General features: G+C 44.5%; 1 protein-coding gene across 5 annotated transcripts in view; it reads right to left on the bottom strand.

Annotated features, from left to right (window-relative positions):
- Positions 1-23,096, bottom strand: part of TAOK2 (TAO kinase 2) — a 247,963-nt gene that overhangs the window by 189,657 nt on the left and 35,210 nt on the right. For all 5 annotated transcript variants that reach the window (XM_030208780.1, XM_030208781.1, XM_030208775.1 and 2 more), the window contains exon 4: positions 1,283-1,384. In XM_030208780.1, coding sequence (XP_030064640.1) covers positions 1,283-1,384 — 102 coding nt within the window. The remainder of the gene's footprint in view (positions 1-1,282; positions 1,385-23,096) is intronic.

The following is a 23,096-nucleotide window of genomic DNA, read 5'->3' as shown; positions in this document are numbered from 1 at the left end:
TGCCGTCGCCCAAATCAAGGGCGACCATAGCATTAACATCTCCCACCTCGAGGGCGGCCCAAGAAGAAGCTGTCGGAGCAGAGTGGCCAGCCAAAATGGAGGGGGCGAGCAGCGGGGGATGGGCGCTTATGGCGGGAAAAACCGCTGCACCGGAGAAAGAACCGGGACACTGACCGGACTCCAAACTGACGCCCCAAAAAAACGATTCAGGCTTTGAAACCCCCGCATCCCCGCTAGATGCGCCCACGCGGTCCGGGGAGCGATTCTTCGTGCCCTCGCCCTCCGACGCCATAAGCCACGTGGAGACCGATCGGGGAACCCCCCCTGCCCGCTACAAAAGGTAAAAATTACCTGCTTCTCGCTCCGAGCTGTAACAAACTGGAGTCCCACTGAGCAGCTGCAATAAATGCCGATATAAACGTTGAAATAAACGCCTTTAAAGGACGTTCAAATTTTTTTTTTTTTTTAACGGAGCCAGCGGGAGGGGGGAGAAAAGGAGGGACCTGGCACCACAAGGTTTGCACTTGCTCAAGAAGAGCTCTCAACCCCAGGTACTCAACAAAACCCAAGAATTAGGCTTGGAGACCTAGCCAGAGCTGCTGCTGTGTGTGACCACCACCTGCTGAGATAGAGAACACACTGAGGAGTTTCCGGCAGCACATGACCACATATAGGGAGGCAAAAGGATTGCTCTCTATCTCCACCTGCTGGTAGATGGACACAACCCACCAGTCTATGGATTGATCAGCATGATGATATGGAACATACATTTAAACATCTAAGAAATGCAGAGACCCATGCTTATACCCAATGCTACAAAACTCAGAAGTTGGTTTACTAAGCCTTCCTCCCTATAATTATGTACTACATAATCAAAAACAAACAAAAAGCAAAAAATGCATAAAAGAAAATTACCAATATTTGCACTATAACCAAAAAAAATTAGTTATTTTCCCCCAGAGTGTTTCCTGGACCCCTCTCATACTGCAGCTTCATTCCCACCTAAACAACTTTCCCTTGCCTACAAAATGTCACAGCTGTTAGTCACTTTACATTCACCAGTCAAGAAATTCTTTCTTCCTCCTGATTCTGTGCTTAGGCTGAGGTTTGAACCCTCTCTTTACCAGCATGCTCCTGTGATACCCATCTGCCTCCGATACTGATGAACCCCTCTGGAGAACATGAATGAAAAGTGAAGCTTGCTGCTCCTGCACCAATGTCAGTCTGGCCATAATTCATTTTCAAGGTGCTTCTTGCCATGAATCCTTGTCCTCCAACTTACCCAAGCTGTATGTTCCCGTAGATAGCAGCCTTTGTACTCAATGGTATTGGGATGCTGGAGTTTTTGTAGGAATCGTACTTCCTTGATAATGTCCTGCCATTTCTACAAAACAGAGAACAAAGCAGCAACAATTTAATGAAGGTGGAAGGGAAGGGAAATGGGACCTGATATACAGCCTTTCTGAGGTTTTTGCAACTACATTCAAATTGGTTTACATATATTCAGGTACTTATTTTGTACCAGGGGCAATGGAGGGTTAAGTGACTTGCCCAGAGTCACAAGGAGCTGCAGTGGGAATTGAACTCAGTTCCCCAGGATCAAAGCCCACTGCACTAACCACTGGGCTACTCCTCCACTGCACAAGCAGAAGGGCTTTCAGGCCACATTTATCAATATGTTTATAAATGTCAGCAGAAAGCGTAATAAACTAATATTCATGTTTCATTTATCTGAATTTCACTTAAGTTTTTAATGTAAAAGTACAGTGAAAACTAAATTTTAAAAACAAAGGAGCTGAGAACCAATAAAGCCAGGGTTCAAATTCTGCTTTCTTCACAGATACTCTTTTTTCACTTTGAGCAAAGTCAATCACCCTCCACAGCGTTAGATACAGATTACCGTTCTCTGGAACAGGGAAATACCTACTATACTTAACGTAACTCACCTTGAGCTAGGATTTGGAAAGGAAAATAGTTAAATATTAAACCCCAAAACACACACCAGTAGATATTTAAAAACAGTTTACTTTTTACAATCAGTGTGAATGAATATATAACGTTGGCTAATTAAATCATTAACCCCGTTTACAAAGCTGGCTTTGTAAATAAGGGGGGGGGGGGTAAATGACCCGTTTACAAAGCTGGCTTTGTAAATGGGGGGGGGGGGGGGGGGGTAAATGACCATGTTACATGTTTTTAAAAGGGGTATAACTTGAAGCAGGTCAAGGGCTGCGTTATTAAAAACAAAAAAAAGTTATCTGTTCAACGGTGACATTCAAATTGCTGAACAGGTAACTCATGCGTTTATGCACAAACACAAACAGGAAGTAAAACTTTATTTATTTGTTACATTTGTATCCCACATTTTCCCACCTATTTGTAGGCTCAATGTGGCTTACATAGTGCCGGAGATGCGATTGCAGACTCCGGTGTAAAAAAATACAGAGTGATTTAGAAATAAGATAGGTTCATGTGGTATAGCCACATAGGGGCATCGTACTCGGGAGAACTGTGTTGTGTCCATGATGTATTTTGTTATTATTGTGTCCATACTATATTTTGGTTTTGTTGTGTTGCAGCGGTCAGGTTTTTATGTTGGGTTGGTAGGGTATGCCTTTTTGAACAAATAAGTGTTTAGTGTTCTCCGGAAGTGTAGGTGGTCGTATATAGTTTTTAAGGCTTTTGGAAGTGCGTTCCACAGTTGTGTGCTTATGTAGGAAAAGTTGGATGTGTAAGTTGATTTGTATTGTTCTTTGCAGCTTGGGTAGTGCAGGTTTAGGTACGTTCGTGTTGATTTTGAAGTATTTCTGGTTGGTAGGTCAATCAGGTCTGTCATGTATCCTGGGGCTTCACTGTAGATAATTTTGTGAACCACTGTGCAGATTTTGAAAGCAATACGTTCTTTGATTGGGAGTCAGTGTAGTTTTTCACGGAAAGGTTTTGCACTATCAAATCGGGTTTTTCTGATAAGTCTGGCTGCCGTGTTCTGGGCGGTCTGGAGTTTTAATGTTTGCTCTTTGCATCCCGCATAGATTCCATTGCAGTAATCCATGTGACTTAATACCATTGATTGCATCAGGTTGCGAAATGTTTCCCTCAGGAAGAACTGTTTCACGCATTTAAGTTTCCACATTGAGTAAAACATTTTCTTAGTTGTGGATGTCACTTGTTTCTGTAGTGTTAGGTTGCGGTCTATTACAACGCGAAGGATTTTCAGGCTGTCTGAGATAGGGAGGGTGTGATCTGGGGTGTTGATAATTGTAGGGTTGTCCGCGCTGTATTGGGATGAGACGAGACAGTGTGTTTTTTCTTTGTTTAGTTTTAGTTGAAATGTGTTTGCCCAGGAGTCCATGGTGTTCAAGCTGCTCTTGATTTCATTGGTGATTTCTGTCAGATTAGATTTGTAAGGAATGTATATTGTAACATCGTCTGCATATATGAAAGGGTTTAAGGCCTTGGTTGGATAGGGTCTTGGTTAAAGGGGTTATCATTAGGCTGAAAAGAATTGGTGATAGCGGTGATCCTTGTGGTACTCCGCAGTCTGCCCTCCACGGTGATGATATGGTTGATTTTGATTTTACTTGGTATGTTTTTGTGGTTAGGAAACCATTGATCCAGTTATGTTGCCAACAATCCCGAACTTATCTAGTAGTCTTAGTAGTATATTGTGGTTTACCATGTCGAATTGGAGGAGGAGGAGGAGGATATTATTGCCTGTTGCTATTTCCTGCTTGAATTTGGCTAGGAGAGTGAGTAGTACTGTTTCTGTGCTGTGTAGTGGGCAAAATCCTGATTGAGACTCGTGTAATATTGAGAATTTGTGTATATAGTCAGTAAGTTGTTTGGCTAACATTCTTTCCATCAATTTGACTGACAGCAGGATGGATGCTACTGGTCGGTAACTGGTGATTTCATTTGCTTTTCTCATGGTGTCTTTTGGTATCGGGGTGAGTAGAATGTTGCCATTTTCCTTTGGGAAGAGATCTTGTTGAAACATGTAGTTTAGGTGGGATGTGAGGTTTGAGATGAAGCAGTCGGGGCGGATTTCATTAGGTAGTTGGGACAGGTGTCTAGATAGCAGTGAGTGTTGGAGAACTTGCTGATCGCCTGTGCCACCGTATCGACGGTAAGGAGGGCGAAGTTTAGCCAGGTTCGGTCAGCCGGGTATTGTCCATCAGTTGGGTCCAGTTTATTGAGGAAAGTTTCTATGTCTGGGTTGTCGTGAGGTAGCATGTTGTGTAGATTTGCAATTTTTTCATTGAAATAATTGGTAAGTTTATCTGCTGATGGGATGTCTGTATTCAATGAAGTGACCAAGTTGGTGTCTAGGAGTTTGTTCACAAGTTGGTATAATTTGTTCGTGCCACTTATGAGGCTTTTCGGTGCCTTTTCAAGTAACTTTAAAACTGAAACATTAAATATATAAAAAGTTATGCAGCTGGACTGCTTCTATATATCCTATGGGGCTTTAGCATTGCACTAGTAAATAAGACAGCAGCTAAAGGAAGTCAACAGTAGATTACAATTAATGGCACTGTTGAGAATATAGCCTGGTAAATATAAAGGCCCAGTACAGATCTACAGGCGGTGAGATATTAAATACATTTCTCTTACTGTGGATCCCCCAACATTTCCCTGAAGAGAGGAACTTTGCTACTGTATAATTATGTCCAAGACTATGTGTGCATCAAAGAGGGAGCCAGCTGGAGATAAGGGCCAGTGTTCCACCAGCACTATATTTATGGTTGGAAGGGTGTGGGAAGAAGGAATACAGGGACAGGTGAAGAGACCTTGGCCCTAAGCCAAGGGAGAAAAGATGGAACAGGACAACAAGCTGGTTCCTGAGAATGTGCCTTTTTCCTCAGGACTATGACCCTTACTTTGTATAACTGCAATAAGAAGCTTCTAACAAAGAATATGCCTAATGAGGACCCAGGAAATGCATCTTTTATGTGCCTTCTCAATCATGTAATAAAAATACAATGACATATTCCAAAACCAGTTTTTTTGTACTCTGAGCTGAAAGAAGATACTATTTAAGGACTCAGATACTATGGGCAGGGTGGGCACTGACAGACTCAAGTCTCTGGAGGGCCAGGGACTTACTATGTGTTCCACCTGCTGTTTTATCTTTTGCTTATGTATCCAATTTCCCCCTGCATATTCTTGAAGAACCTAGTTTCTGCTTTGCTGCTAATTTTTAAGTATAAACATTTGCTAACATGATAAGATTATTTCGTTTGAAGTTTTCTTTTTGCGATTGCCCAGGCTGGTGTCCCAAGAAAGCTGAGGATATTTATTTGGGGAGGAGCTATGCCCTGGTTCTATGACCCAGCCCCAACAGTCCCAAACAACACAGAGGTTGATTGGGGGGGGGGGGGAGAAGCACACACACATTCAGTTCTTCACTCAAGACGCTTAATTTTTATTAATTAAGCCTGCAAATCATTTTCTTAAATTTAAAGCCCTATTTTATATAGGGCATCTAAGCTGAACATTTTTATAAAAATTTATTGGTATTTATTAATCACCTTTAGAGATTCATCTGAAGTAGGAGTAGCCCCCTAGTGGTTAGAGCAGTGGGCTGACAACAAGGGATGCCTGGTTCAAATCCCGCTGCTGCTCCTGACCTTGAGTTAGTCAACCCTCCACTGCTTTTGGTTAAAACTTAGATTGGAGCCCTCCAGGGACAGGAAAATACCTACTGTACCTGAATGTTAACTCACCTTGAGCTACAACTGAGAAAGATGTGAACTAAATTAAAATAAATAATAAACTAACCTGATGTAAAAACTTAAATTTTGTTAACAGCATAATAGCAAAATGACTAACTGTAAGGATAAATAAATACAATCAATGAGGTAAACTTGGGAGACAGAAAATTGAATTCTAATAAACAGGAACAACATGATACAGTGTCAGAAATGGAGAAATTATTTGTACCTATTAACTTCCTTTCCTTGAATCCTGATAGACCAGTCTAGGCCAACAGGATGATTCTGTTCCTGACTAGCAGATGGAGGTAGAGAACCTGAACTGTTCCAGAGACGTAACCAAAATAAGGGATGGTGCAGATGTGAACACTTCAGTATGCTACTTCCCCAAAAGAAAAAGCAAACTGGCGGGGGCGGGGGGGGGGGGCTGAGAGGGGGGAGGAGGTATCTACACTTATGCAATAAATGAGGTAGACTTGAAAACAGTAAATTGAAACCATGGTTACCATTACGATGTATTATTTAAATATTAACCCCCGTTATTAGCAACAAGGTCTCACTGCTTTTTTGTGCTTGCAGCCACCAAAGAATCAACTTAAAGTAACTCATAGAAGGTTGCAAGCGACGTGACCATATCACACCATTTTTGCAAAAACCTCATTGGCTATCAGTACAATATAGGGCTAAATTTAAAACTCGATATCTGATCTTCAAGGCCCTGAAAGGAAATGACCCTGAGTACCTGAAAAGATAGCATTTAACCATTTCTCTGACCTCACGTGCAACTTACTTTCTAACTTTCTACTTTCTTACCCTTCTATATGTTACATCTTTGCTTTACCCTATAATGTTCTATTACGCATTGTGTTGACATTGTAAATAGTATACCATGCCATACTTTGTATTGTTTTTGAATATTTTTATTGCTGTAACCTAATAAATAAATAAATAACGTAAGCCACCCAAGTTTTGTCCTGAGAAATAGAAGAAAGGCAAGTGATGGCCCATGCCACCCTAAGGGAAATCTGGGGTGGTCCACTGACTCAAAATAAGCACGTGCATAGCCTCATGTACAGGGAACACTTTAGGTGGCTTCCAGTGTGCTAGAGACTGAGGGGGTATAGTGACTCTGAGCTATACACATTCAGAGCCTTAGCTATAAAGGAAATTAAGTCCTCCTTGGGAAAAAAATGTTAACAGCTGTAGGAACAGCCTCCTCTATCAGCCAGAATCTCATCCTTCTCAACTCCCACAGAAAAACAGAAGGTAGTGACGCTGCTGCCAAGCCTGATATATGCTGAGGGGGAAGATGGAGAAGCCCAAGAATCTGCCTCAGAGACAGGTTCAAAACATCTTCCTTCACTCACAGAATCCAATTGCAGAGGCTAAGAAGCTTGCAAGGACCCTGAAACCTTCAACTGCCACTGAGAGAGATAGGCAGAAGACTGCGTATGCTGAGGAGACCTTTGCAGAATATAGGCTTCATGCACGGAAAAAACAAACACTGGGAAAAAGGCACCAGAAGCCCAGGAGTTACAATTCAGTCAGAAACCTTACAAGCATATGTATATGGTCCAGAAATATGCCCAGCTTGAAGAGGCAGCATGGATCCCGCAGCCACAGGAGTCAATCATGCCGATTTAAAGCATGGGAAGACAACGGTTTACCCACCAAAAAGGCTGCTCAGCTGAAATGCCCTCAGAACACTCCGCCAACATTTCCCGGACACTGCTCTTTGCTTAACACAGGCTGGTTTTAGCTTTTCATCTTAGTATGAAGTCGACTTGGTTAACTTCTGCTGTATATCAACCAGTAGTAAATAGTAATAATAAACAATATTAAGTGCAATTTTATAATATACAACTGTATTCCACAAAACAAAAGGAACAAGTTCCCACAAACCATCTTTTCTATTTCATCTAGGAACAGGAAAAAAAAAAAAGATTTTAAATGCTCCCAGGTTTCAACCTAATTCATGTCCCTATAACCAGCCCCTTCAAATAACATACTGATTACAATTTATAACAAATTCCCTACGTAAGTAAGATCCGAAGGGAAAGGAGTAGGGAAAGACCAATGGACATCCACATAAAGAGGCCATACCAAAGGTCAATGTAAAAGTGTAAACTTTATAGTTTCTGGTTCTGATATCCTTGGATGGTCCAACTGATACAGGTTGCTGTAGGCTTTTTCTTTGTTGTCCAGGAGGAGGGTTAGATGTAAATATAGATCCAGCTCCAATCACAAGGCATGAGTAGTAATTTGTAATATGAAGGGAAGATAAACGTTTCTTTTCGCCAGCCAAAATAAATGAAAGAAGTTCAAAGTAAAATTGAGGACTGGTGCCTCAATACAGACTGAGCAGAAGTCAGAAAAAGCTTGGGTTGTAAATAAGCAAAACGTGTATTATTTAATCTAAGTTGCAGAGCCTGATGTGAACCCAGCCAGCCAGCAGCTTGTAAAATTAAGCACATAATTACTGTTATGCTCAATGAGACAGTACTTACCTGGTTCAGATTCTATCAGACAGGCAACAATCCATGTTTGGCAGCAACATCGCCACCATGGGTATTGACCTGTGGGGTACCACAAAGATCGATACCGTCACCTATTCTGTTCAATATATACCTCAAGCCACTAGCTGATTCGGTCAATGGACATTCGGTTCTACATCTACACATACCCACTGAACCTGACTTACCTACAGCCTTGAATAAACTGATTACCTAACATCAATTCAAGAATGGGCTAGGCACAAAAAACTTTGCCTGAATCCAAGTAAAACCGAGCTTCTCTGGGTCCCTAACAAAACAGCATACATACCTGACATCAAAATCTATTTTGGGAAGTACGAACTCCCCCTCAAATCACAAGTCAGGAACCTTGGTATACAGTTAGATTCAACACTTACTCTGATTCCCCAAATCCAAGCAACCTTCAAAAGCTGCTTCTACTATTTGCGACAGCTAATCTGCCTCTCTCCTTACATCGAGAAGGTAAATCATATCTCAGTTGTGCACGCCATGATAACATCAAGACTGCAATGCACTATACAATGGTCTGACTACAAAGGGCCTGCACCAGCTCCAATTGATTCAGAATGCTGCAGCAAGACTCATAGAAGGATGCAAGCGACGTGACCACATCACACCATTTTTGCTAAAACATCATTGGCTACCAGTACAATACAGGGCTAAATTTAAAACTCTATGTCTGATCTTCAAGGACCTTAAAGGAAATGGCCCAGAGTACTTGAAGAACAGGATAACCCTCTACACACAGCCAAAGACACTAAGGTCCTCTCAAGGACTATACCACACCCTCTCCAAAAGACATTAAACAATGTGATATCCGCAAGAGAGCCTTCTCCGGAGTAGCCCCCACTCTGGAATGCACTGCCTGAAAGGCTGTGCTTAAACACAAAACTACCTCTACCTTCAGGAAGCTGGTGAAAGCTCGGCTCTTCAACCAGGCCTTTAATGGAAGAAGTAACTAACTTGTTAGTCTCATTCACACATACAAGGAGTGACACTAGCTGCACATATTGCAGCAGGACATGTTTATCCATATATTTAACCATCTCTCTGACCTCATGTGCACCTTTCTTTAAATTAGTCACCTTATTTTCTAACTCCTCTTATTCTCTTACCTATATGTTAACCATCTCTCTAACTTCATGTGCAACTTTCTTTAGTCACCCTTTATTGTCAATTAAAATGTTCTATTACGTATTGTGGTGACATTGTAATTAGTATACTATGCCATACTTTGTGTTATTTGAATATTTTTACTCATGTTATTGCCTATTGCTCATGTTTGATTTATTCTTACTGTACACCGCCTTGAGTGAATTCCTTCAAAAAGGCGGTAAATAAATCCTAATAAATAAATAAATTACTACTCTACCTATGAGAAGTTATTCCATTATTATACTTCCTCTGTCTACATCAGTATGCTGTACAAGCCGGCATGTTTAAAAATATAAGTGAGATTAAATAAAAATGCTACCAGCAATAAAGAACGACAACATGGATGCAGCAGCCCATCTCCTGTTTTTATCCAACCTCCTTTCCTTCTGCCGTGTTCCCCTCTCCACTGCAACTTACTGTTTTGACGCTAAACAGAAAGTTGCAATAGAGGGAGGGACATGGCAGGAGGTATACCACAGACACAGTCTCTTACTGTGAATCGCTGCCAGCTGCAGGATCCTATAAGTGAGACCTGCGGGGAGTAAGATGGAAAGGGAGTAAAGGATTTTTTTTTACTGCGGGAACAAAAGTTTTTACCATTCCCATGGGGTGGTAAAAAGTTTTGTTCCTGCATCCCTCTGAAGTAGCGAACATTGATCTTAAGTGAGCAACACTCCTGATTTATATGAGCGATCGTTCACACGGTCAACTTAGAGGGAACACTTCTGACAAGGCTTTGCAGTCATTGCAAGAAAAAAGTGAAACTGCAAGTAAGCCTGAAGAGGAAGAAAAATGTAAAGGAGAACTCAGCAAATCTCCAGAAGCAAGTTCTGACTCACCACTCTGACCCAGGGTATACTGGTAGCAGCGGAGGCAACCCCATCTAATTTTTTTTTTAAATAAACTCTTGTGAAGGATGAAAGAGAAAGTGGCAGGATAGGGGTGGGGGAGGTACCTGGCACCACCAGGTTTAACCCCTAAAGCCGGAACCGCTTAGCCTAATTACCCCCAGGCTCTGCTGAACTGGAAAACCCAGAACAGGAGCCATAACACAGATGAAACCAGGAGCTTGTGACAGACTGTCAACCGACTGCTGGAGATAGAGATATACTAACTAACCAAGGAGCATACCGTCCTATAAGACAAAGTTCAGTGCTCTCTCTATCTCCACCTGCTAGTAGATGGTCACAACCTGCAAGTCTCTGGATTCATCTGCTGCACGTAATAAGGAAATACAGATTAAAACAGCACAGTAGAACAATTGTATCACAGAAATATGATAAATATCTTTATCTGCTGTCATTTATTATGTTACTGTCAGCAGGGTACAAATGATACATAATATTAGGCAGCATGGATAACATTCTTGTAACAGATAGTCTGGATATCAGAAATATCAACTCCTGAAGCAGGCATTGGAGTTGCTGAAATACTGTTCTGTGCCAAGTCTGATTTAACCCAAGTGTATTTGGTCTATCCTGGACAATAAATTCGGCAGTTTTTACATAGATCTCTGGTGTGGCCTCTTATGATGATGTCCATTGGTCCTTCCCTACCTCTTTCCCTTCAGATCTTACTTATGTAGGGAATCTGCCTTTCTGGTTGGGTTGATTTACCCCATAATAGGCACAATTTCTAGCTTATTTTACAAAATGGCCTGCTGAATACAGAGTCTTTTGTAAAATACCTATAGGGCAGCGGTAAAAAACACATTCAGCATAACTAAATACTTTATAAAAATACACATTTACATAAAGATCAACATCACACCATGCCTTGTATATGTAAGCAGTGATGCTTATACATATATGTGTCAATTTTACAGCAAAAGAAATTCGCTGCAAAACCACTCCCCTTCTCCTCGTGATGCTGCAGTAAGGACTACTACTACTTAGCATTTCTATAGCGCTGCCAGGGTTACGCAGCGCTGTACAAGTTTAAACATGGGGAAGGACAGTCACTGCTCAAGAGAGCTTACAATCTAAAGGTAACAAACTATGTTGTCAGTGTAGGTATCATGAATGGGGAAGGTGGTTAGGCGCCAAAAGCAAGGGAGAAGAGATGGGCTTTGAGTAAGGACTTGAAAATGGGCAGGGAGGGCACATGGCGTATGGGCTCGGGAAGTCTGTTCCAGGCATAAGGTGATGCGAGGCAGAAGGGGCGGAGTCTGGAGTTAGCGGTGGTGGAGAAGGGTACAGATAGGAGTGATTTATCCTGAGAGCGGAGGTTACGAGTGGGAACATAAGGGGAGAGGAGGGTAGAGAGGTAATGGGGGGCTGCAGATTGAGTGCACTTGAAGGTCAATAGGAGAAGCTTGAACTGTATACGGTAGCGGATCGGGAGCCAGTGAAGCGACTTGAGGAGAGGGGTGATATATGAGAGTATCGGTTCACGCGGTAGATAAGATGTGCGGCGGAATTTTGGACAGATTGAAGGGGGGATAGGTGGCTAAGCGGGAGGCCAGCGAGGAGAAGGTTGCACTAGTCAAGACGAGAGGTAACGAGCGAGTGGACGAGGGTTCGGGTTGTCTGTTCAGAGAGGAATGGGCAAATTTTGCTAATATTATAGAGGAAGAAGCGACAGGTCTTAGCTGTCTGCTGGATATGGGCAGAGAAGGAGAGGGAGGAGTCGAAAATGACTCCGAGATTGCGGGCTGAAGAGACGGGGAGGATGAGGGCGTTGTCAACAGAGACGGAAAGTGGGGGAAGAGGAGAAGAGGGTTTGGGTGGAAAGACAAGGAGCTCAGTCTTTGCCATGTTCAGTTTCAGATGCCGGTTGGACATCCAGGCAGCGATGTCTGAAAGGCAGGCCAAAACTTTGGCCTGGGTTTCGACTGTGATGTCGGGAGTGGAAAGGTAAAGCTGGGTGTCATCAGCATAGAGATGGTGCTGGAAACCATGTGATGAGATCAGCGAGCCCAGGTGTATATCGAGAAAAGAAGCAGTCCAAGGACAGATCCTTGAGGAACCCCAACAGAGAGCGGGACGGGGGTGAAAGAAGAGCCATTAGAAAATACTCTGAAGGTGCGTTGGGAAAGATACGAAGAGAACCAGGAGAGGACGGAGCCCTGGAACCCGAATGAGGACAGTGTGTCAAGAAGTAAATTATGATTGATGGTGTCAAAGGCGGCAGATAGGTCGAGGAGGATGAGGATGGAATAGTGACCTTTGGATTTGGCAAGGAACAGGTCATTGCAGACTTTAGAGAGTGCTGTTTCTGTCGAGTGTAGTGGGTGAAAGCCGGATTGAAGCGGATCGAGGACGGCCTGAGAGGAGAGGAAATCAAGGCAGCGGCTGTGGACAGCGCGTTCAAGTAATTTGGAGAGCAAGTTGGTGATGTGTCTTCAGCTACCAACACTGGGATTCCTTTATATGCCTACCACCAAAGGTAATATTTTTAAATGGTGGGGTGGTGTGAAAGAGATGTAATGCCCCCCCCCCCCAAATCTGAGGGCTGGCTACACCCCTGCCCTAAAACAACCCCCCACAACTGCCTCACCACCTTGCAAACTACCACACTCTCTAAAACTATCCTCACAACAGCCTACACAAGAATTCTCCTGCAACTGCTCCAACTCCCAAACTACTTCCCCGCAACTAGCTCACCACCCTGCAAGATGCTGCTGCTCCCAAACACTACCATTACCCACTGCACTGCCACTTCACAATTGCCCCATCATCCCTCGTTACCCCCACATGCAGATTACACAAGAGATACATATGCACACAAGTACACAAATTACACATAATTCCCAGCTAGGAAGTACAGTACAGTCTTGATTATCCGACCTTCACTAATCCATCTGGCATATCCGACAGACCCCCAGTGACATCATCGCGTTGCCGTTATGAAGTGTGCAACTTCTCTTTTCCAGCATAGCACATAGGGAAGTTTCGTACATGAGACAATCAGTTTCGACCCGGGATTCTGCCGGGACCCTGCTTTTACTGCACAGAGAGTTTTAACTCTCTTTTTCTGCAACATTTCTACTACTATAGGTATGTAATACAGTACTGTATTTTTATTCTTCTCTTCTAGATCTATAGAAGATCACTTCTGAAGTGGCCAGTCAAAAGACAAAAAAAAGTTGTTCTGTCTATACAGCAGAAACTTGACACTTTAAAAAGAATTGACAAGGGTGAATCTATCCAAAAAAAACTGCAACAGAACTAGAAGTGAGAAAAGTAACAGTTGTTGACTGGAAAAGGCAATGCAGAGAGCTGGAGAAATGGGCCTCAAATCTGCCTCCATGTTTTCATTAGACACTAGAAAAACCGCTGGGTAATCTCAGTTGTCTGTTTAAGAAAAGGGTTAAGGTTGGGTTGGGGGAGGGGTGATCTTGAATACAACTGTTAAACTTAAACAGAAATTAGGGTTGCGAGGTGGGAGGGTAGCAGGAAGTTTCTCACAAAACAAAACAAAACAAAATAAAAAGGGATCATGTGTTACCCAGTTCTTGCTACAAGATGTTTTTGCTTATTATTCTGTTGCTACAAGATGTTTTTGCTTATTATTCTGTTATGCTTGCTCACTGTTATGTAACCACTTGATGTCTTTGTCTGGACTTGTTGTTTAGTTGTTGGGTTTCTTTTGATCCTGAATAAAAACCGTTAAACCTTAGAGAATAGAAAAACTATGAAAAAATGCAAATGAGTGAAGCCTTATTCCTGTGGTTCACACAGCAAAGAGACAAGGGCATACCTATATTGCATGAGAAAGCCCTGTTTTTTTCTGAAACAAATCCAATAAAGGTGACCCTGATTTCACTGCTAATATTGGGTGGTTTAATAGTTGGATGAAAAGATTTATTCTGACAGCTCTACATTGCTGGGGAAAAGCTGTCAGCAAACTCTGAAGAATTTGTCACATTCAAAGTGAAATTTCAGCGGATCAAGGGACCAACATCTGTGATGAAACTGGGTAAAATTTTAAAATGTTGCTATCAAGAACTATTGCATCACAGCTCAAGGCCTCGGCTCTAGGTTGTAAATGGAGTAAAGCGAAAAAGAGTGACAATTCTGGCCTACGGCAATGCAACTAGTAAACATAAATTACCACTGACTTTCAATGGAAAAAAAAAAAATCAAAAAAACCCTAGGGCCTTTAAAAACATGGTTCTCGCTGCACTGTGTCCTACAGGAATGCCGAATGGACAAAGACATTTTCCATAACTGTTTTTTCAAGGAATTTGTTCCATCAGTAGAAAACTTCTTGAAAATAAACCTGCCTAGGAAAAGCAATCCTTCTCTTGGATAATGCACCGTCTCATCCTGACGAGGAAGAAGTGCCGACATCAGAGTGCTTCTTCTGCCTCCCATTGTCACATCACTGTGTCAGCCAATGGACCAGGGCATACTGGAAGCCTTAAAGAAAAAATATTGTCATAAGCTTCTTATAACGCTTGTTGTGCACTGGATGAAGGGAAAGGAATGACTGAAGTTTTAAAAAGAAAGTGAACATCAAAGATGTTATCTACTGGATCGCTCAGTCATGGGATGAAACCGAGCCTCCAATTCTAGAAAAATCATGGCGAAAGTTAATTCCCGAGAATGAAAATGAACAAGGACATGATGCTGAACATGGAGCAGCTGAGGAAGGTAAAATTATATGTCTTACCTGATAATTTTCTTTCCTTTAACGCAACAGATGAATCCAGGAACTAGTGGGTTAAGTCTGCCTACCAGCAGGTGGAGATAGAGATAAACTAAAGGCAGTGATGCCAGACGGCCAGCTCCTTCCTCAGTTAGTATGCCATTTGTAAGCATTTGCCAAGGCCAAAAATATGAAACCAATAACAACCAGAAACCATCCTCACTATGAAAAACAGAGAACCAAATAAGAACTTCGAAATAAATGCAACTTGATCCAGAAATTGGAATCCTTTCCGTGTTCCCATATCTGTCTGAACTCTGCAAAGGAGAACCCAGAAGGTGCGCGGAAAATCAAAAAAACCGTCGGCTGAACTAGGGAGGGATCCTGGATTCATCTGCTGGGTTAAAGGAAAGAAAATTATCAGGTAAGACATAATTTTACCTTCCTTGTCACTTGCAGCAGATGAATCCAGAAACTAGTGGGATGTACCAAAGCATTCCTTAAGTAGGGTGGGAAGCCGACGCTCCCCTCACCAACACTCCTGCCCCAAAACTCGCATCCTCCCGAGCAGACACGTCTAGCCTGTAATGCTTTGCAAAAGTATGACAGGACGCTCAAGTAGCCACCCGACAAATCTCTTCCAGAGATAAGGCCTCCACCTCCGCCCAAGAAGCCGCCTGTGCCCGAGTAGAATGCGCCTTCAGGGCCACTGGAGACGCCCGCCCTTGTAACAGATACGCCGCTCCAATGGCGTCCCTAATCCAGCGAACAATGGAAGCCTTAGAAGCCGCCTCACCTCTTTTCGATCCCGACAAGAGCACAAAGAGATGATCCGAGCATCGAAACTCATTAGAGATCTGCAAGTACCGAAACAAGGCTCTCCGCACGCCCAGAAAACGTAGCGAGGCAAACTCCCCCGGAAAATTCTCTGTTCGAAAAGACAGAAGATAAACCACCTGACTGACATGGAAAGCCGAAACCACTTTAGGTAGAAACGACAGCACCGTCCGGATCGACACCCCTGCTTCAGAAAACTGCAAAAAAGGATCTCTGGAAGACAAAGCTTGAATTTCAGAAATCCTCCTAGCCGAAGCAATGGCCACCAAAAACACTGTCTTAAGTGTTAGATCCTTCTCAGAAACCTTATCCAATGGCTCAAATGGTGGGGCCTGGAGGGCTCGCAGTACCACATTCAAATGCCACACCGGGCACGGCTGCTGCAGAGGAGGCCAAAGCCGAAGAGCCGCGCATTGGAAACGGACCACATCAGAGTGAGCTGCTAAACAGGAACCGTCCAGTTTGCCCCTAAAACAAGCTAGTGTGGCCACCTGCACTCGAAGGGAATTATATGCCAATCCCTTTTGAAGACCAGGGCCGTGCTGATGCAGTAAGCGAGGTAAGCGCCGCAGGGGGGCGCTTGCCTTCGAGGGGCACCACTGCCCTGCCGTCCGTCCGTCTGCTCACTTGCAAAATCTTTCACCTGAACTTGTGACTCTCCAATTTCCGCTGCCCTCCCCTTTTCATGCAAAGGAGCAGTATTAATTGAGGCAGGCACGCTCTTCAAGTTACATGAGAATACAACCAGATTGCTATTTATGCTTCAGTTTGGGGCTAGCTCCTCAGTCAGGGTGAGTTTCAGAGCTTGAAACAGCATTCAAATTAAAGAGAACCTGAAATTTTAAAAGTGCTAAAAATAAGTTTTAAAAGTATTTGCCTTAAATCTAATTGCAGAATTCAGGTGCTGGGAGTCTGTACTTGGTTGTCATATGCTCAGATTTGTTTAAATCATATGCAAATTAGTCCAGTGTTTTTCACTAAACATTCCCATGAGTGTCTGTATGTTAATCTGCATTCAAATAGAGCTCTCTGATTGGATGATCAGCTTCTGTTAAGAAATCTGCCCGGGAAGTGAACAGAGTGAGAGCTGTCCTTTGCCAAGAGAGACATCCAGCTGTGACTTCCTGTGTTTGTTGACTGAAGTTATAAAAGAGTGCCTGATTGTGGTAAATGAGAAAATATAAGTGAAAAGAGATTGGTGGCGATTGAAGTTTCTCTAGTGAGAAAAGGATCTGAATATTTCAGGATTACTTGAAGTTTATGAAGAATAGAAAAGGGTGAATTTCAGTTTAAGAGTGTTTAAATCCTATAAGCTATATAAAGGCTAGGTAGATTTAAGTGACTGTAAGCAAGGAAACCTTAATATTTGATCTGAAATAAATATTTGATCTGAGGTAGTTGATCAGAGATAAATGTTTGATCTGAATTATATCCTTTGGTGCAAAGGAGATTAGAATGCAATAGAGTATTTCTTTCTGTTTACCAGTACAGTCAAATAATTCCATTCCACTTAAATAATTTTTTGTTATATATATGAGGGAGTAGTATCTGGATTTATTGTAAATCAAATTGATTCCATTCACAGGAATTCATATTCACCTTCATGCATTCATCCGATATTATCTTTTAAGGATGAAGTTTTATTTTATGTTCACTCTGTCTCTTGTGAGCTGAGCACAGTTAGTTTCCTCGGCTGGCACGACTACATATTAGAGGTATTTTGATACTGTGTGAAGTTTTACCACAGACGGGTGACATATATAAAACATTCTCCTTGGATAGGATGTGATATGTGAAAATACATTTTGCTTTAATGAAATTGCTAAACTTTAGAGTCAGAGACTTATCAATGAGGGATACATACAGTGCTATTTTTTCCTGAGGTCCGGCTTACTTGCCTGCTCCCTTCTGTTCCTGCTTTGCTGGATGGGGGGGGGGGGGGGGGGGGGGGGCGCCAACCGATAGTCTGCAGGGGGGCACCAGAGACCCTAGGCACGGCCCTGTTGAAGACCATCCTGAAGGAACTCCAGAATAACCGGCATGTCCGCCTGAAAAGGCGATTCAGCAGGCAAAGCGCACCACACTGCGAAAGCTTTCCACACTCGCGCGTACGCTGCTGAAGTAGACTGCTTCCATGCCCCCAAAAGAGTGGCAATCACTGGGCCTGAAAATCCCTTCTTCCTCAGCTCTCAATAGCCAGTAAGACCAAAGTGGGATGGATTTTCCATCTGAACTGGCCCTTGATGCAGCAGATCGGGAGTCACCGGAAGTCACAATGGTGGCTCAGAGTGCTCGAACGAAATCCGCATACCACGGCCGTCGGAGCCAGTCTGGGCCTCTAGAACGACCGGCCCCCGATGCCGCCCTATGCGGCAAATAACTCTCCCTATCACAGGCCACGGAGGAAAAACATACAGTAGCTGTTGTTTCGGCCATGGCTGGAGAAGAACATCGAATCCTGGAGATCCTGGCTGCCGTTTGCGGCTGAAGAACTGGGGGAACTTTGGCATTGCAAGCCATGGCCATGAGATCCATTACTGGTCTTCCCCAACGTTGACAGATCAGCCGAAAAAGCAGAGTCCAACAGCGTCCATTCCGCTGCGCTCAAAAGAGTCCGGCTGAGAAAATCCGCTTGAACATTGTCTTGACCCGCAATGTGCGCTGCACACAGACTCTGAACATGCGCTTCCGCCCATACTAGAAGACGAGACGCTTCCACTGCCAAGGGAAGACTGCGAGTGCCCCCCTGCCGATTGATGTAGGCCACCGTTGTGGTGTTGTCCAAGAATACATGAACCGCCTGCCCCTGCAGAAGGTCCTGAAAACTCCGCAGCGCATTCACGACTGCTCGCAAATCCAGATGATTTATCGGCCAAGTCGCTTCGAGAGGGGTCCACGATCCCTGGGCTACTTGATGAAGACAATGGGCTCCCCAGACCGCAAGGCTGGCATCCATCACGACTACCACCCAATTGGGAGACGCAAGAGAAACACCATTCTGCAAACTGGCTGACCGGAGCCACCACGTGAGACTGTCCCTGGCCCGGCTCAACCAAAGAAGGTGTCGTCGATAATCCAGCGACGTTTGCGACCATCTGCTCAAAAGGAAATTCTGAAGAGGCCGCATGTGAGCCCTTGCCCATGGAATGACCTCCAAGGTCGTTGTCATGGAACGGAGGAGCTGAACATAGTCCCCACAATCGGGAAGCGCGACGACTCAATAAGGTCCGTACCTGAGAAAGCAATTTGATCCTTCGTCCCTCGGGGGGAAACACCTTCCCCCGCTTCGTATCGAATTGCACTCCAAGATACTCCAGACTCTAGGAACCAGAGTAGGAACCAGATGACTCTTGTCCATATTGACCACCCAACGTAATGATTGCAACACCGCAATCACTCGGTCAGTGACCACTCGACTCTCCTCTGCTGTCGTCGTCCGAATCAGAAAGTCGAGATACGGATGCACTCGAATCCCCTCCTTCCGCAGGAATGCTACCACCACCACCATGACTTTGGAAAAAGTGCGTGGGGCAGTGGTCATTCCGAAAGGAAGGGCCCGAAACTGGAAGTGCTGACCCAGCACCACAAATCTGAGAAATCTCTGACGGGGCTGCCAAATGGGAATGTGCAGGTAAGCTTCCCTCAAATCGACAGCTGTCAAAAACTTGCCTGGTTGAACAGCAGCAATAACTGCCCTTAATGTCTCCATGTAGAAATGACGAACTCACAAAAACTGGTTTATTTTTCTGAGATCGAGAATAGGCCAAAAAGCCCCTCCCTTCTTTGGAACCACAAAGAAGATGGAGTACCAACCTGTGCGCCTTTCGAGAGGAGGAACAGGCATGATAGCCCCTATCCTTAGCAGGTCTCGCGAACACTGCAGAACCGCTGTCCTCTTGGTCCGTGATACACAGCGGGACTCCAGAAAAAAGTCTGTGACAGGAGAGAAGAATTCTAGCTTGTAACCTTCTTGCACCACATCGAGGACCCACTGGTCTGAAATAATTCTGGCCCACTCTGGAAGAAACAGAAAAAGCCGACTACCAATCTGCTCTCCTTCTGAGTGGACCTGTGCCCCATCATTGGGAGGCCCAAGAAGGAGCCCCCTGACGAGAGGGGGTCCAGCCGGACGCTTCTCGTTGCGAAAAGAAGAACGCTGCCCAAAACGAGGACGCTGAAAGGCTGCGTTGGACCGCCCCAGGTGATACCGTCGCGTCTCTCTGAAACGTGACCTCGAGGGTCTATCCTCTGGAAGTCGCTGAGATTTGGAAGCCCCCAAATCTTTAACAATCTTTTCTAGGTCTTCTCCAAAAAGCAATTTCCCTCGGACAGGCAATTTAATGAACCGTTGCTTAGAGGCCATATATGCGGCCCAATGACGGAGCCACAGAAGATGCCGAAATGGTCAAGGCCATGAGTTTGGCCGAAGCACGGACCAAATGATACAAGGCACCCGCCAAGTACGCCAGCCCAATATCCATCAGCGACATCTGAGGAGTTCCCGGCATATCAGACTCCAAAATCGAATCCATGACAGAATGTAGCCAACTGAGACAAGCTCTAGCCGCATAAGAACTACAAACAGAAGCTTGAAGTGTCAAAGCGGCCACCTCAAAGGCACGTTTTTAAAAAGAGGTCTCTAGCCGTCTGTCTTGCATATCCTTAAGTGCCACACCACCTTCCACTGGAAGAGTAGTAGTCTTAGTGACCGCCGTCACCAGGGCATCCACCCTAGGTAGAGCAAACTGCTCTAAATGGTCCGCTGAAACCGGATACAGCCCGGCCATAGCCCTGGCTACTTTCAGCCCCCCATCCAGATCCGCCCACTGGGCTGAAATCAACTCTTCAATAACTTCATGTACTGGAAAGGCCTTAGAAGGTTATCTGGTACTAGCCATCTTGGGGTTGACCGCCTGAGAAGCTGCAACTTCAGGGTCCTCTATATTCAGGGCTTCCAGCACCTGAGAGATAAAGGAGGACAACTCCTCCTTATGGAAAATCCTCACAGCGGAAGAGTCCTCCGGTTGGTCAGTGAGGACACTGTCCTCCATGTCCTCTACCCCCCCGTCTGCTCTGAGAGCCACCATGTAGGAAGCTGCAGGCGACCGTATGCAGGACCCCTCCTCAGACCCCAAAGAAAGCCTAGGCTTTTTAAGGGAGGAGAAATCCTCTGGGGAAAAACACAAAATCTCTTGGTTACCCCCAGACCCCAAGAGAATCAAAAGCCGAAGCTATCACAGCCGCGTGGGGGGGGGGGGGGGGGGGGGGGGGGAAGGCCCTTTTCAACAAAAACGCCTGATTGAGTAGCAAAATAAACTCTGGCAAAAACCCCTCCCCTGCAACGGAGGAGGTCGCAGCCATAGCACCTGCACCACCGCTCACAGTGCCTGACGCCCCCCCCCCCCATACCAGCGGAGAAGAAGCTTTGCCCAAAACCACTACCGGAGCCGGCTCCGCGACCAATCGCAAAATGGCGCGAGAATCGCCAGGCTCTGGGCAGGAAAGCATGCTCTCGGGGGGGGGGGGGCAGCGCTCTGTTGAGTCCCACCAAATCAGCGCACCCCGCGCTGCAATGGCCCGCCACCGAACGCCGTTTCCCGCATCAGGAACAGTGTTTTACCACCTCCGCTGCCATCACCCATCCCCGAACAGGAACCCTGCAGGACTTACCCCGGACCGGGAAAGCGCAGGAACTGACAGCTGAGCTGAAGAAAAAAAAAAACCTCTCTGGCTCCACTTCAAGGCAGGCTCAGATAAGCAGGCAACAGAAAACAGGACTCAGACAGCAGTAACACAAACCTGCTCTCAGCAAAAACACACTTCCCTGTGCTTCTCTGTTTCTCTTTTAAATAAATTCTATGGTTCTCTTTTTTTTTTTTTTTTTTTTAGTGAAAAGGCAGAAACAAACAGGGAAGGAAAGGAACTGCAAAAGCCTGTTCAGAGGGAATTTGAGGTGCAGCAGGGACCCAGCAACTGCGTATGCTGCCAAAGGGGACACCACCAGTCCGCCACCCCCGGCTCAAACTGGCCACCGGCCCAAGAGCACCCTCAGAGACCTTGGGCCCAGGAGCTGAAGAAAAAGCTGTCCACCACCTGCTGAAATACAGACATACTGACTGAGAAAGGAGCTGGCCGTCTGGCATCACTGCCTTTAGTTTGTTGATCTCTATCTCCACCTGCAGGTAGGCGGACTTAACCCACTAGTTCCTGGATTCATCTGCTGCAAGTGACAAGGAAGATCGCCTTCCTTTGTTATAGGAAATACCGGGCTGTAAGAAAGCTCGTGAGGATGGATGCAGTTAGAGCAAGAAGAGCTAAACGATAATAATGTGATTGCTCTGGTGAATGAGAATGATGGTGATGAAGACACCTCGAGTGAGGCTGAACCTAGAATTGTAAATGTCAGTCATAGCGAAGGCGTCGTCAACCGAGGTTGCACTGGCATATGTGGAACAACAAGAGGAAGTGACAGCTACTGATGTAATGTTATGGAGATGCTTGTGTGACCTTGCAGCGAGGAAGAGAAGTAAAATGGGAGAAAAAAAATCACAAGATTTTATAAAACAGTTTTATAATTTATGCTTACCAGTTGATTGCTACTAGGTATACAATACAGTACACATACTCTTTCTGAGTGAATTTTTTTCAGGTCTGTATTGGTCTTATTTTACGGTACATTAGCGATTACAGTATGTTTTAGCACTCCAATCATGCTGCAGCTGGTACGTCAAGCTGCATCTCTGTCTGTCTTCAAATCAAGGCTAAGCCCACATTTTTGATGCTGCTTTTCACTCCTAACCCTTACTCACTTGTTCAGTGCCCTTATTTTATCAACCCCACCTTAGTAATTCCCTTATCCCTTATTTGTCCTGTTTGTCTGTCCCAATTAGATTGTAAGCTCTGTCGAGCAAGGACTGTCTCTTCAAGTTCAAGTGTACAGCACTGCGTACGTCTAGTAGCGCTAAAGAAATGATAAGTAGTAGTAGTAGAATGTGCTACAGTGCTGTTAGTAAAGAATTTTTGAAAATCAAGAGCTCTGTGCCTTTGTTGATACATTTTTTAAGGGGTTACCGTTGTTTTCCATTTTATCTGGCTTTTCACTTATCCGACACCGGGCCAGTCCTGTTTATGTCAGATAAGTTGAGATTCTACTGTATTTCATTTTAAGTTAAGATATATATTTGTTATTTCTATTGTGAAACTGCTTTCTTTTCAGTACTGCCAACCAATATCTATTACCATGGGCGGCACCAGATTAAAGACA

This window comes from Microcaecilia unicolor, chromosome 7 (assembly GCF_901765095.1).
Source record: "Microcaecilia unicolor chromosome 7, aMicUni1.1, whole genome shotgun sequence".
In the NCBI taxonomy this organism is placed as follows: domain Eukaryota; kingdom Metazoa; phylum Chordata; class Amphibia; order Gymnophiona; family Siphonopidae; genus Microcaecilia; species Microcaecilia unicolor.
The sequence above is the reverse complement of the archived record's forward strand: the minus strand, read 5'-3'. Positions and strand labels throughout refer to the sequence as shown.